The sequence below is a fragment of the Oncorhynchus masou genome, unplaced genomic scaffold (assembly GCF_036934945.1).
Source record: "Oncorhynchus masou masou isolate Uvic2021 unplaced genomic scaffold, UVic_Omas_1.1 unplaced_scaffold_1453, whole genome shotgun sequence".
Taxonomy (NCBI): domain Eukaryota; kingdom Metazoa; phylum Chordata; class Actinopteri; order Salmoniformes; family Salmonidae; genus Oncorhynchus; species Oncorhynchus masou.
Genome location: NW_027004509.1, coordinates 43487 through 58075, shown reverse-complemented (window position 1 = coordinate 58075; position 14589 = coordinate 43487). Strand labels below are relative to the sequence as shown.

Below are 14589 nucleotides of genomic sequence, written 5' to 3'. Positions count from 1 at the left end.
GGGTTTCAGATTCCCTGCGTATTCCCTACTGATTCCAGGAATCCTGTTTGGAAGGTTTCCAGATCCACTGCGTATTCCCTACTGATTCCAGGAATCCTGTTTGGAGGGTTTCCAGATTCCCTGCGTATTCCCTACTGATTCCAGGAATCCTGTTTGGAGGGTTTCCAGATTCCCTGCGTATTCCCTACTGATTCCAGGAATCCTGTTTGGAGGGTTTCCAGATTCCTGCGTATTCCCTACTGATTCCAGGAATCCTGTTTGGAGGGTTTCCAGATTCCCTGCGTATTCCCTACTGATTCCAGGAATCCTGTTTGGAAGGTTTCCAGATCCCCTGTTTCCCTACTGATTCCAGGAATCCAGTTTGGAAGGTTTCCAGATTCCCTGCGTATTCCCTACTGATTCCAGGAATCCTGTTTGGAAGGTTTCCAGATTCCCTGCGTATTCCCTACTGATTCCAGGAATCCTGTTTGGAGGGTTTCCAGATTCCCTGCGTATTCCCTACTGATTCCAGGAATCCTGTTTGGAGGGTTTCCAGATTCCCTGCGTATTCCCTACTGATTCCAGGAATCCTGTTTGGAGGGTTTCCAGATTCCCTGCGTATTCCCTACTGATTCCAGGAATCCTGTTTGGAGGGTTTCAGATTCCCTGCGTATTCCCTACTGATTCCAGGAATCCTGTTTGGAAGGTTTCCAGATTCCTGCGTATTCCCTACTGATTCCAGGAATCCTGTTTGGAAGGTTTCCAGATTCCCTGCGTATTCCCTACTGATTCCAGGAATCCTGTTTGGAGGGTTTCCAGATTCCCTGCGTATTCCCTACTGATTCCAGGAATCCTGTTTGGAGGGTTTCAGATTCCCTGCGTATTCCCTACTGATTCCAGGAATCCTGTTTGGAAGGTTTCCAGATTCCCTGCGTATTCCCTACTGATTCCAGGAATCCTGTTTGGAAGGTTTCCAGATTCCCTGCGTATTCCCTACTGATTCCAGGAATCCTGTTTGGAGGGTTTCCAGATTCCCTGCGTATTCCCTACTGATTCCAGGAATCCTGTTTGGAAGGTTTCCAGATTCCCTGCGTATTCCCTACTGATTCCAGGAATCCTGTTTGGAGGGTTTCCAGATCCCCTGCGTATTCCCTACTGATTCCTGGAATCTGCCAATTTAAGGAAAACTTGAACATTTTTGAAAAATGACCAGAATTCATAACCCTAATCCTGACCTAAAAAAACATGTTATTTTCCTGTGTTGCTTTTATTGACAACTGAACTCATAGTATATTTCAATAGCAGCCATTTTCCATAGCAGCTGTGCTTTCCAATCAGGAGCTGAGGACAACAAACGGCATTCAACACGTACCCTAAAACATACACATCTGTCCCAAAACGCATGATGGAGTACATTTTAAAAACAAGCCACCAATAGACAATGTGTACTCTGACATTAAGACAGCAATACACTGTAGGTAGGTATGATCTTCAGGCTCCACTTACAGTACAATAACACACATCAAAACAATGCCTTCATAGTATTACACCAACAAAAGGCAAACAGTGATTTTAAAAAGCAAGCATATAGGACTTGGTTGTGGATGAGGTGGAATGCAATGCACTTGTAAAGGTTTGTCAGTTAAGGTTATTATCCACTCGGGATAAGAAAAGGACGTTAAGTAGTGTGTTTTCATTTCAAAAGGAAACTTAACCACAAAGCTTCTAAAAAGATTGATCTAAAACATCATTATCATCATACATGTAGAGGACTCCGCAGGCATGCAGATGGTTGACTGTACATCACTGTAAAGACACCTTCTATATCTTAATACTCTGAGGCTTCCTCTCCCCCTAATAGGGCTGTATCTCAAAACTCTGAAGAGGCTTCCTCAACCAACTAGGGATATATCTCAATACTATTCATGCTTGCTCATTGTTTCCCTTCACTGATGATTTTTATAAAAGCTACGGAGACGCACCCTGGCCTAGACAGATGACCATGCCCTCTTGTGCCATATTAAAGACAGTGGTTTTCTCAATTCTATGCTGGTAATACATTTCTTTACAGTGTAAAATGACACACTAGTCACAACTGATGCCAGAATATGGCAGTCCTATGCTGCTGCGCTTCAAAATATGTTGGAATCTATAGCTGTCCCAAATGGCATCCTACTCCCTATATAGTGCACTAATTTGGACCAGAGACTTATGGGACACGTACCATGTTGTACCCCACTGAATAAAACCCAAAATCCTTCAGAAGCTCTCCTAATCGAGCGGATGTCCCTTTTTCATTAGATGAAGCTGTTCATATTGCCATTTGCCCAGACATACTGCAAATAACTTTGCTTAAGTATAATGCAGTGTCCTTAGTATTGACATTTACATAGAGAAAAGTAACTGAGGCAGGAATCCTTGCTTGGAGGTTAGGTGTCTATAAAGCGGGCAGATGTTAAGGTAAGGAACAGGATAGAGTTTAGGGGGGGGGGGGCATCTGCCGGCTGTGTATACACCCTCTAAAGGTTACTGGTTAAAGCTGGAATCCTCAACGGTAAAACAACCATGTCCATAACGCTTTCCAGTTACTGCAAACAACAAACACTGTTATTTCCATCTCTGACATCATTGCACTGCACGATAGGAGAACACAATATGTACTGAATTTCATAACCATGCTGCACGATAGTAGAACACAATATGTACTGCATTTCATAACCATGCTGCACGATAGTAGAACACAATATGTACTGCATTTCATAACCATGCTGCACGATAGTAGAACACAATATGTACTGCATTTCATAACCATGCTGCACGATAGTAGAACACAATATGTACTGCATTTCATAACCATGCTGCACGATAGTAGAACACAATATGTACTGCATTTCATAACCATGCTGCACGATAGTAGAGCACAATATGTACTGCATTTCATAACCATGCTGCACGACGCTCCTCAGCTCAGCAACAACAATAACAATGCTGGTGGGGCGGCCAGTGGCACAGTTTCCCCCTACTGCGGATTCCATCTTTAGGTATTGGTTAAAGGGCTGTGGAGACAGGTTAAACCAGAACATTTCAAGTACAGTACTACCGTATACAAAGGACAACAAAAAATGAGGTATGACTCGTCCCAATGGAATCCGATTCCATTCTGGGGTTCCTGTAAGGTCCATGCAACATGCATGGTACTGTAGGTAGGATGCAGCCGGTGTAACAGAATGGACTGTATTCAACAGCAACAGTACAACAGGGAAGGAGGACATATCATCCGTGTGTTTAGGACACTAAATACAAAATATAGATTTCAAATCTATTCTCATTCTTTTGTGGTGGGAAAAAGGGGGGGAAATGCATCACTAAAAGGAAATGTACAGGAAATATTTGTTTTGGAAGTAGAGTTTGGCAAAATGGACCTCTAGATCTAGTCTTCAAGGTGCGGCCCAGAGTGCTTAAAGGTGGGGTCTGTAAGTAGGATTTCCGGTTCGAGGACTAAGAGGCAGGGTGTTTGCTAGTGGACCCACATGAAGAAGAAAAAACAAACCAAGAAGAACAGGAACTACATTATGTCCAATAATGTAACATGTGTTTTTTGGGGGTGGGTTCATGATTATTGTTTTTGGTACTCTATTGTAACAAGAAAGAGGGAAAAATAACTTACAAATTGCAACTTTAACATCAGGGCTAAGGTCAATTCCATTTCAATCGCTTCAACTCAAGAAAATTGCACATCAACCTCTATGAGAAATTCATATTCAATCTTTTTCCAGGGTTGAATGAATGAAATTAGAACAGACACTCAACCTTTTTGTAAGACTACACTAGTGGCCACCATTCCTGGTCCAAGAGAGCAACAGTACCAGGGGTGCAGGCTCTTTGCTCCAGCACTAACACACCATTATTACAGAAATGAACCAAGACCTCAATGACCTGAAACCAGCTGTGTTTAGTGCTGGGACAAACAAGCTGCACACTTCCTTCCCTCAGATCATCCAATATCATCTCCCTTTAAGCTCAGATACAGTTTGCTCCAAGGCCAGGTGACCACTCTTTTAAAGAGGCTGTACAGAAGTTGAGTTGCTAATTGTTTATCTACATTTTTGGCTTGAGTGTTGCCTGTATGGTTGATATAAAATATTCATTTACTCATGAAACACAATCCTTATTTTTAGTCTAGAAAGGTGTGCCCCATGCTCTCAAATAAGGATTTTTCAAATCAATTTACATCAATCTGTCCCTTTCAGTTAAAAAGCCCCGAGGTGAAAAGTTCCATATAGCCTCTTTAAAACTAAACCATTCACATAGCTAATCATTGTGTTTTTTGGTCCCGCTGAATGCTGGTCCCAGATCTGAGTATCACCTGGTGCCAGGAGTTGGTTATGCAGCACAAACAAATCTGGGACCAGGGCTAAGGGAAGGTATAGTAGGAGTGTATCAGTGGTCCTTAAGGGACTTGATGGCCTTGGCCAGGTTGCTGTAGAACTCCACCATGCTGGATGGGAAGAAAGAGTCGACCACGGAGCGAGGCAGGAAGCCCCCCAGGTCCGTCTGGAAGAAACTGAACAGCTGTGTTTTGTTTGGCTCCCTGGGGGGAAGGGAAAAAGGAAAGAAGGTTGAATTTACACTATACTGTATGAACAATATTAGACAGTGCTTCTTCAGCTACATAGCTATCAAGACAGGTGGTCATGTGAGATAATGTTGTTGAGAGAGAATGCTCAAACCAAACCTGTTGCTGTGCACATTATAGATACCTCAATTAGTCTACCTGAGTGAACTGAAGTTTAGCTCTCTACTGCCCTCCTGTGACGGACCATTGTCTCTACAAAAATGTCCTTGGTTCTGACAGAACTCAACACAATGTTCAGAATGTTGCAGATGGGTTTGTAAACTAAAGCCTGTGTACTGTATGTAAAGTCTCTGTTTGAAAACCGGAACTCGATTTTTGCTCATTTATATTTTTGAATGAAATGTACTCTGAACATTGTACGGTTCTACGACCAATAAAATGTATTCAGAATAGCTTTAGAAGTTTAATAACTGATTATTAACGGGAAAATATGGACATTTTTTCTATTTCCTAAAAGTTTGTTTTGGAGATGAGGTTATCAGACAATGACAATATTATGAAAGAGAAGTGTGTCTCAGCGTGTGACTCACCCAGAGATGGGGACACAGATGCAGCCACAGGGGTGGTTGAAGCCCCTCACATACCCTGACTGGGGAGGGCAGTTGGGGTGGTTCACGTGGGTGGCTAATGGACAGAACACAGGGAGAGAACATATGAGGATACAAATATGTGTAGATATAATTAAGTCTATTTTCATTCAATCAATCACATAAAGTTACTTAGTATACTGATAGTGAAGGTAAAATGCAAATCTCATCTTGGGCATAGCAAAGCGTTTTGCAACGGTATACATAACCAAGCCTTTCTTATTGGACAAGAACATATAGGCTAGGCCTAATACATCACAGTTTGAGCGTTTTCTTACTTTTCATGCCTACTGAACACAACCCACAGTTTCACATGGATGATTAGGGATCCCCACCCAGCCAGCCTCTCTGAGGGTTAGGGCTGATGATTAGGCCTCAGTCTGGGGCAGTGGATAAGACAGTTGTCTGTTCCAGAGATCCCCACCCAGCCAGCCTCTCTGAGGGTTAGGGTTGATGATTAGGCCTCAGTCTGGGGCAGTGGATAAGACAGTTGTCTGTTCCAGAGATCCCCACCCAGCCAGCCTCTCTGAGGGTTAGGGCTGATGATTAGGCCTCAGTCTGGGGCAGTGGATAAGACTGTTGTCTGTTCCAGAGATCCCCACCCAGCCAGCCAGCCTCTCTGAGGGTTAGGGCTGATGATTAGGCCTCAGTCTGGGGCAGTGGATAAGACAGTTGTCTGTTCCAGAGATCCCCACCCAGCCAGCCAGCCTCTCTGAGGGTTAGGGCTGATGATTAGGCCTCAGTCTGGGGCAGTGGATAAGACAGTTGTCTGTTCCAGAGATCCCCACCCAGCCAGCCAGCCTCTCTGAGGGTTAGGGTTGATGATTAGGCCTCAGTCTGGGGCAGTGGATAAGACAGTTGTCTGTTCCAGAGATCCCCACCCAGCCAGCCAGCCTCTCTGAGGGTTAGGGCTGATGATTAGGCCTCAGTCTGGGGCAGTGGATAAGACAGTTGTCTGTTCCAGAGATCCCCACCCAGCCAGCCTCTCTGAGGGTTAGGGCTGATGATTAGGCCTCAGTCTGGGGCAGTGGATAAGACAGTTGTCTGTTCCAGAGATCCCCACCCAGCCAGCCTCTCTGAGGGTTAGGGCTGATGATTAGGCCTCAGTCTGGGGCAGTGGATAAGACAGTTGTCTGTTCCAGAGATCCCCACCCAGCCAGCCTCTCTGAGGGTTAGGGCTGATGATTAGGCCTCAGTCTGGGGCAGTGGATAAGACAGTTGTCTGTTCCAGAAATCCCCACCCAGCCTCTCTGAGGGTTAGGGCTGATGATTAGGCCTCAGTCTGGGGCAGTGGATAAGACTGTTGTCTGTTCCAGAGATCCCCACCCAGCCAGCCTCTCTGAGGGTTAGGGCTGATGATTAGGCCTCAGTCTGGGGCAGTGGATAAGACTGTTGTCTGTTCCAGAGATCCCCACACAGCCAGCCTCTCTGAGGGTTAGGGCTGATGATTAGGCCTCAGTCTGGGGCAGTGGATAAGACAGTTGTCTGTTCCAGAGATCCCCACCCAGCCAGCCTCTCTGAGGGTTAGGGCTGATGATTAGGCTACATCATCCACACAGTAGCACTGCATTAGTGACAAGTGACGATAGTTCCTCTTGTACTCTACTGATTTCAGCCTACTGCCGATGGCATCCCAGTCTGTGCATCCCAGTGCTTGATATGTGCATCATTGCATATGTTTTTGTTGTTGTTAGAATACCTATTTATTCCTTTACATTTCTTAATGTCTGTGCTGTTATGTTCTCTGTAAATGCCTCAACGTTGAATAAAAATAGCCTAACATTTACTAAAATAAATAACAATAAACAGGTCTGCGGTCTTCCAAGGAGAGTCCTAGGACAGATAAAGAACAAAAAGAGCTACACTCCAATAGAAACGTGAATTGAGTCAGAGAAATTTAGTTAAACAATACATTGATAGAGAAATGTTCCAAAATGTTATTTTTATCATAAAGCTCTAGATCTACGGTCCGCTCCAGATCTACCGTCCGCTCTAGATCTACCGTCCGCTCTAGAACTACTGTTCTACAGCTACCTATCGCGCTAGAACTACCATTCTACAGCTACCTATCGCGCTAGAACTACCGTCCGGTCTAAATATACGGTTCTACTGCTACCGTTCGCTTTAAAACTAATGTTCGCTCTAGAACTACCGTTCTACTGCTACCGCTCACTCTAGAACTACCGTTCTACTGCTACCGCTCGCTTTAGATCTACCGTTTGCTCTAGATCTTCCGTTTGCTCTAGAACTACCATTCTACTGCTACCGTTCGCTCTAGAACTACCGTTCGCTCTAGATCTACCGTTCGCTCTAGAACTACCGTTCGCTCTAGAACTACCGTTCGCTCTAGAACTACCGTTCGCTCTAGAACTACCGTTCGCTCTAGAACTACCGTTCGCTCTAGAACTACCGTTCTACTGCTACGGTTCGCTCAAGATCTACCGTTTGTTCTAGATCTATTGTTCACTAAAGATCTACTGTTTCTTGTTGTTAGAACTCCTATTTATCATAAAGCTAAGAGAGAGAGAGAAAAGACAGAAGGAAGAGAGATAGAGGCGTTACGCACCATTGGATGTAATGGTGCCGTCTTCGTATTGCTTCACTAGAATAACGTCGACAAAGTCTCTGGGAGCTATGATGCCCATGGCTGCTGATGGAGTGACTGTTCTGCAGACAGTGACGTTCTGTGTGAGTGGGGAGAGACGAGGCAGGTAAACACTGGGCCTCGCTCAGCAGGCGTTGTGGACTGTTCATATAGAAATATACAAAGGAGAATGAAACAAACACCTTTGATAAGCAGAATAAGGCATCACGTTAGTTCTATCCATGACATTTCTATCTGCAACGTTCCACAAGATAAACGCTGGGCCTCGTTCAACAGGACACAATAAAAGTACCCCACTGATCTGCAGAATAAGGTATGGCATCAGTTCTATCCATAGTATTTATCTATGTTTTCCTACTGAGCATGTCCCTGTACTTGTGTTCGTCCCAAAGCAAATAAATATTAACATGACTAATGGAATAGAGAACAAAGGGTAGGAGTGCTGCATTGGTGTTGTGGGTGTGGCGATCGCAGGCAGGTGCCCTTTAGGAAACCTGTATCAAAACCATGAACAAACTGGATGACACACTTTGGTTGCTTGGATAACTTATTTAACCGTCACGTAACCAGGAAGTCCCATAGAGATCAGGTAAAACTCAATTCCATAAAATCCTAAGGCTTATCAACAAAGTTGGGGGAGTAGACAGAACTATACAGCAAGAATGGAGGACAGAGTATTTATTCAGCTGTGATTTGTTTGTGGGTGTGTGAGTGAGTGAGGAATGATAAAGAATCAAATGATCAGTGACAACTCTCTAAAGCAAACTCAGAACATAGATGATGATGATGGGGACAAAACAACAGAATTGTGACTGACTGTGACTACAGTCTGGTCCATTGGTTTGAAACTCAGCCTACCTCAGTGACTTGCTCAACCAGCTCAAACTTCTTGACATTGTTGTCCCATTTCACCCGCAGTCCATTTGGCACTGGCTTCAGACACTCCCATACCTTCTCTGGGCTTCCCTTCACCACCGACTCACCCTTATATCTGTCAGACACAACACATGTAGAGAGACAGAGCACCACTAGCCCGAACTCTTATACAGTGCATTCAGAATGTATTCAGACCTAAAATAGATTAAATAAAAAAATGGTCTCACCAATCTACACACAATACCCCATAATGACAAAGCAAAAACAGGTTTAGAATTTTTGCAAGTGTATAAAATAAATGAAAATACCTTATTTACATAACTATTCAGACCCTTTGCTATGAGACTCGAAATTGAGCTCAGGTGCATCCTGTTTCCACTGATCATCCTTGAGATGTTTCTACAACTTGGAGTCCACCTGTGGTAAATTCAATTTTATTTATTTATTTAATTTTATTTCACCTTTTATTTAACCAGGTAGGCAAGTTGAGAACAAGTTCTCATTTACAATTGCGACCTGGCCAAGATAAAGCAAAGCAGTTTGACACATACAACAACACAGATTTACACATGGAGTAAAACATACATACAGTCAATAATACAGTAGAAAAATGATTGATTGGACATGACTTGGAAAGGCACACACCAGTACATATAATTTGACAGTTCATGTTTGAGCAAAAACCAAGCCATGAGGTGGAAGGAAGTGTCCGTAGAGCTCCGAGACAGGATTGTGTCGAGGCACAGATCCGGGGAAGGTTAACAAAACATTTCTGCAGCATTGAAGGTCCCCAAGAACACAGTGACCTCCATCATTCTTAAATGGATGAAGTTTGGAACCACCAAGACTCTTCCTAGATCTGGCCGCCTGGCCAAACTGAGCAATCGAGGGAGAAGGGCCTTGGTCAGGAGGTGGCCAAAAACCCGATGGTCACTGACAGAGCTCCAGAGTTCCTCTGTGAAGATGGGATAACCTTCCAGAAGGACAACCATCTCTGCAGCACCACCAATCAGGCCTTTATGGTAGAGTGGCCAGACGGAAACCAGTCCTCAGAAAAAGGCACATGACAGCCCGCTTGGAGTTTGCCAAAAGGTACCTAAAGGACTCAGACCATGAGAAACAAGATTCTCTGGTCTGATGAAACCAAGATTTAACTCTTTGGACTGAATGCCAAGCTTTACATCTGGTAGAAACCAGGCAGAACGGTGAAGCATGGTGGTGGCAGCATCATGCAGTGGTGATGTTTTTCAGCAGCAGGGACTGGGAGACTAGTCAGGATTGAGAGTAAAATTAACGTAATAAAGTACAGAAAACCCCAAAGTACAGAGATCATTGCTCTGGGCGGTTCTGACTTATGGACAACTACAAATACCTAGGTGTCTGGTTAGACTGTAAACTCTCCTTCCAGACCCACATCAAACATCTCCAATCCAAAGTTAAATCTAGAATTGGCTTCCTATTTCGCAACAAAGCATCCTTCAATCATGCTGCCAAACATACCCTTGTAAAACTGACCATCCTACTAATCCTTGACTTTGGCGATGTCATTTACAAAATAGCCTCCAATACCCTACTCAACAAATTGGATGCAGTCTATCACAGTGCAATCCGTTTTGTCACCAAAGCCCCATATACTACCCACCATTGCGACCTGTACGCTCTCGTTGGCTGGCCCTCGCTTCATACTCGTCGCCAAACCCACTGGCTCCAGGTCATCTACAAGTCTTTGCTAGGTAAAGTCCTCCCTTATCTCAGCTCGCTGGTCACCATAGCATCTCCCACCTGTAGCACACGCTCCAGCAAGTACATCTCTCTCGTCACCCCCAAAACCAATTCTTTCTTTGGCCGGCTCTCCTTCCAGTTCTCTGCTGCCAATGACTGGATCGATCTACAAAAATCTCTGAAACAGGACACACTTATCTCCCTCAATAGCTTTAAGCACCAACTGTCAGAGTAGCTCACAGATTACTGCACCTGTACATAGCCCACCTATAATTTTGCCCAAACAACTACCTCTTTCCCTACTGTATTTAATTAATTAATTTATTTTGCTCCTTTGCACCCCATTATTTTTATTTCTACTTTGCACATTCTTCCATTGCAAATCTACCATTCCAGTGTTTTACTTGCTATATTGTATTTACTTTGCCACCATGTCCTTTTTTTGCCTTTACCTCCCTTATCTCACCTCATTTGCTTACATCGTATATAGACTTGTTTATACTAAATTATTGACTGTATGTTTGTTTTACTCCATGTGTAACTCTGTGTCGTTGTATGTGTCGAACTGCTTTGCTTTATCTTGGCCAGGTCGCAATTGTAAATGAGAATTTGTTCTCAACTTGCCTACCTGGTTAAATAAAGGTGAAATAAAAAATAAATAAATACCCAAGACTTAAGGCTGTAATCGCTGGCAAAGGTGCTTCAACAAAGTACTGAGTAAAGGGTCTGAATACTTATGTAAATGTGATATCATTTGTTATATTTTGAATACATTTGCAAGAATTTAAAATCCTGTTTTTGCTTTGTCATTGTGGGGGATTGTGTGTTGACTGATGAGGAAAAAACTAAATTAAATACATTTTTGAATAAGGCTTATGTAACAAAGTAGAACAAGTGAAGGGGTCTGAATATTTTCTGAATGCACTGTACCTGTCAGACAACACATGTAGAGATAGACAGAACACTAACCCTAATACACGTCAAACATAACATGTAGAGATAGACAGAACACGAACCCTAATACACATCAAACATAACTTGTAGCCGATGTGAAATGGCTAGCTAGTTAGCGTTGGTGCGCGCTAGTGGCGTTTCAACAGGTGACGTCACTTGCTCTGAGACCTTTAAGTAGTGGTTCCCCTTGCTCAGCAAGGGCGGCGGCTTTTGTGGAGCGATGGGTAATGATGCTTCGAGGGTGACTGTTGACGTGTGCAGAGCGTCCCTGGTTCGCGCCCAGGTCAGGTCAGGGCGAGGGGACGGGCGTAAAGTTTATACTGTTACATAGTGATAGACAGAACACGAACACTAATACACATCAAACATAACATGTAGAGATAGACAGAACACTAACCCTAATACACATCAAACATAACATGTAGAGATAGGTCTTCCTGGGGGACAGTTTCTGAGAGACCGATGAAGCCCAAAACTAAAAAGTGTTGTCACTGGAGATTTTCCATTAAGAATGCTTTTTAATCCAGGACGAGGCTTCATCTGGGTCTGGGAAGCCAGCCTGTTATTGGTGCTTTCTTAATTAACAGTCTAACGTGGCTTCATTTCCATGTTCTCTCCCTCATCTGCACTGAACTGAAAACAGCAACAGTGAAAGCTAGATGGTGGATATTTCTTTCTCAGTTTTTTTCATAATGCAGCTGAAGGAAACTGGTCGAGGAGGGGAAGTAGCCCCCTTTAGACCGTTATGATAAACAGCTGAAGGAAACTGGTCGAGGAGGGGAGAGTAGCCCCCTTTAGACCGTTATGATAAACAGCTGAAGGAAACTGGTCGAGGAGGGGAGAGTAGCCCCCTTTAGACCGTTATGATAAACAGCTGAAGGAAACTGGTCGAGGAGGGAAGAGTAGCCCCCTTTAGACCGTTATGATAAACAGCTGAAGGAAACTGGTCGAGGAGGGAAGAGTAGCCCCTTTAGACCGTTATGATAAACAGCTGAAGGAAACTGGTCGAGGAGGGAAGAGTAGCCCCTTTAGACCGTTATGATAAACAGCTGAAGGAAACTGGTCGAGGAGGGGAGAGTAGCCCCCTTTAGACTGTTATGATAAACAGCTGAAGGAAACTGGTCGAGGAGGGGAGAGTAGCCCTCTTTAGACCGTTATGATAAACAGCTGAAGGAAACTGGTCGAGGAGGGGAGAGTAGCCCTCTTTAGACCATTATGATAAACAGCTGAAGGAAACTGGTCGAGGAGGGGAGAGTAGCCCCCTTTAGACCGTTATGATAAACAGCTGAAGGAAACTGGTCGAGGAGGGAAGAGTAGCCCCCTTTAGACCGTTATGATAAACAGCTGAAGGAAACTGGTCGAGGAGGGGAGAGTAGCCCCCTTTAGACTGTTATGATAAACAGCTGAAGGAAACTGGTCGAGGAGGGGAGAGTAGCCCTCTTTAGACCGTTATGATAAACAGCTGAAGGAAACTGGTCGAGGAGGGGAGAGTAGCCCTCTTTAGACCGTTATGATAAACAGCTGAAGGAAACTGGTCGAGGAGGGGAGAGTAGCCCTCTTTAGACCGTTATGATAAACAGCTGAAGGAAACTGGTCGAGGAGGGGAGAGTAGCCCTCTTTAGACCGTTATGATAAACAGCTGAAGGAAACTGGTCGAGGAGGGGAGAGTAGCCCTCTTTAGACCGTTATGATAAACAGCTGAAGGAAACTGGTCGAGGAGGGGAGAGTAGCCCTCTTTAGACCGTTATGATAAACAGCTGAAGGAAACTGGTCGAGGAGGGAGAGTAGCCCTCTTTAGACCGTTATGATAAGCAGCTGAAGGAAACTGGTCGAGGAGGGGAGAGTAGCCCTCTTTAGACCGTTATGATAAACAGCTGAAGGAAACTGGTCGAGGAGGGGAGAGTAGCCCTCTTTAGACCGTTATGATAAACAGCTGAAGGAAACTGGTCGAGGAGGGGAGAGTAGCCCTCTTTAGACCGTTATGATAAACAGCTGAAGGAAACTGGTCGAGGAGGGGAGAGTAGCCCTCTTTAGACCGTTATGATAAACAGCTGAAGGAAACTGGTCGAGGAGGGGAGAGTAGCCCTCTTTAGACCGTTATGATAAACAGCTTAGAGACCGTTATGATAAACAGCTGAAGGAAACTGGTCGAGGAGGGGAGAGTAGCCCTCTTTAGATCGTTATGATAAACAGCTGAAGGAAACTGGTCGAGGAGGGGAGAGTAGCCCTCTTTAGACCGTTATGATAAACAGCTGAAGATGACCTCAGTAAAAAATGTAATCCAACAGTTTCAGTAACTGATGCTGTCAGTTCAGTTGGAGATAGCTAGTTCCTGTCAAGGTTACCGCTGTTAAAACAGTAACGTTAAATACTCTCCGGAGATAAGATAGTGAAAAGGACATTTATCTTGTCTAACTTGCTTCTGTACAACATTTAGAAATCAATGATTTGGCCGAGATAAGGAGAACAGCTCATACTTACACATTCCCAGGGAACTCAGTCGATGGCCGCCAGGACACGATGACGTCATTCTACAAATGGACCGACATCCATTTATCAGAAACAAAACATTGGTTGCTGTTGTCAACCCACTGACTGCATTTACCTAGCTACGTTATATACAATGACACAGCAAAATGGAGCTGTTAATAACACGGTGCACGGAAAGGCACGTCACCTGGAATTATAAAATATTAATATTGATACCTAGAACATTACGCACCGATTTCTTGCAGACTTTCCACCCAGACTCGTCCTTGGTGTAGCTCAAAAGACAGTCCCCAACTGCATTCGCTGTGTTCTGGTAATCCATGCTGGTTGAGTCCGCCTGGCAGATGTGATGATGGAGGACTTGCAACCTGTTCAATAGCTAGCCAGCTGTCAGGCTAACTGACTAGTTAGATAGCTAAACATTAGCCGTGATTCCAAATGGATGGATTTAGACTGACACACAAGATAACTAGCTGAAGTTATCGTAGAGTATGACGCGTAAAATATGAACTATGAATATGAGGCCGTTAGCCAATATAAGACAATTTACAATAGCTACCTAACGTTAGTTAGCTAGAGCAAATATTGAATGAAAGACTTGCATTATCGTTAGCCGCGAGGTTCCTGAAGTCAGTAAAACTCAGACTTGCTTAAAATAAAATATTGATTGTCATAAACATCTAACACGAACTTGTAGTAAAAAGTAAGCTTATTTAGCCAGCAGGCTAGCTAGCCGTGTT

At 44.0% G+C, this 14589-nt stretch overlaps 1 protein-coding gene and 1 long non-coding RNA gene across 2 annotated transcripts; one reads left to right on the top strand and one right to left on the bottom strand.

The window, feature by feature from the left end:
• The first annotated feature begins 225 nt into the window (after nt 1–225).
• On the top strand, nt 226–2472 carry LOC135530895 (uncharacterized). The gene is made up of 4 exons (XR_010453917.1): nt 226–265; nt 422–633; nt 738–843; nt 896–2472. It is a non-coding gene; the product is annotated as an uncharacterized LOC135530895 (long non-coding RNA).
• Nucleotides 2473–3353: 881 nt separating this feature from the next.
• Nucleotides 3354–14589, bottom strand: LOC135530894 (stAR-related lipid transfer protein 5-like). The gene is made up of 6 exons (XM_064959067.1): nt 14082–14589; nt 13841–13890; nt 8666–8798; nt 7769–7886; nt 5146–5239; nt 3354–4570 (listed from the first exon to the last, which is right to left on the bottom strand). The coding sequence occupies exons 1-6, from the start codon at nt 14169–14171 to the stop codon at nt 4420–4422; spliced, it is 636 nt and encodes a 211-aa protein (XP_064815139.1). The 5' UTR covers nt 14172–14589; the 3' UTR covers nt 3354–4419.

Coding starts and splice junctions, on each gene's coding strand:
- LOC135530894 (XM_064959067.1), bottom strand. CDS start 14,171: ATGGATTACCAGAACACAGCGAATGCAGTTGGGGACTGTCTTTTGAGC. Junction 7,887..8,665: donor TGGTTGAGCAAGTCACTGAG/GTAGGCTGAGTT, acceptor CCACTCACACAG/AACGTCACTGTCTGCAGAAC. Junction 4,571..5,145: donor ATCTGTGTCCCCATCTCTGG/GTGAGTCACACG, acceptor CCTTCCCCCCAG/GGAGCCAAACAAAACACAGC.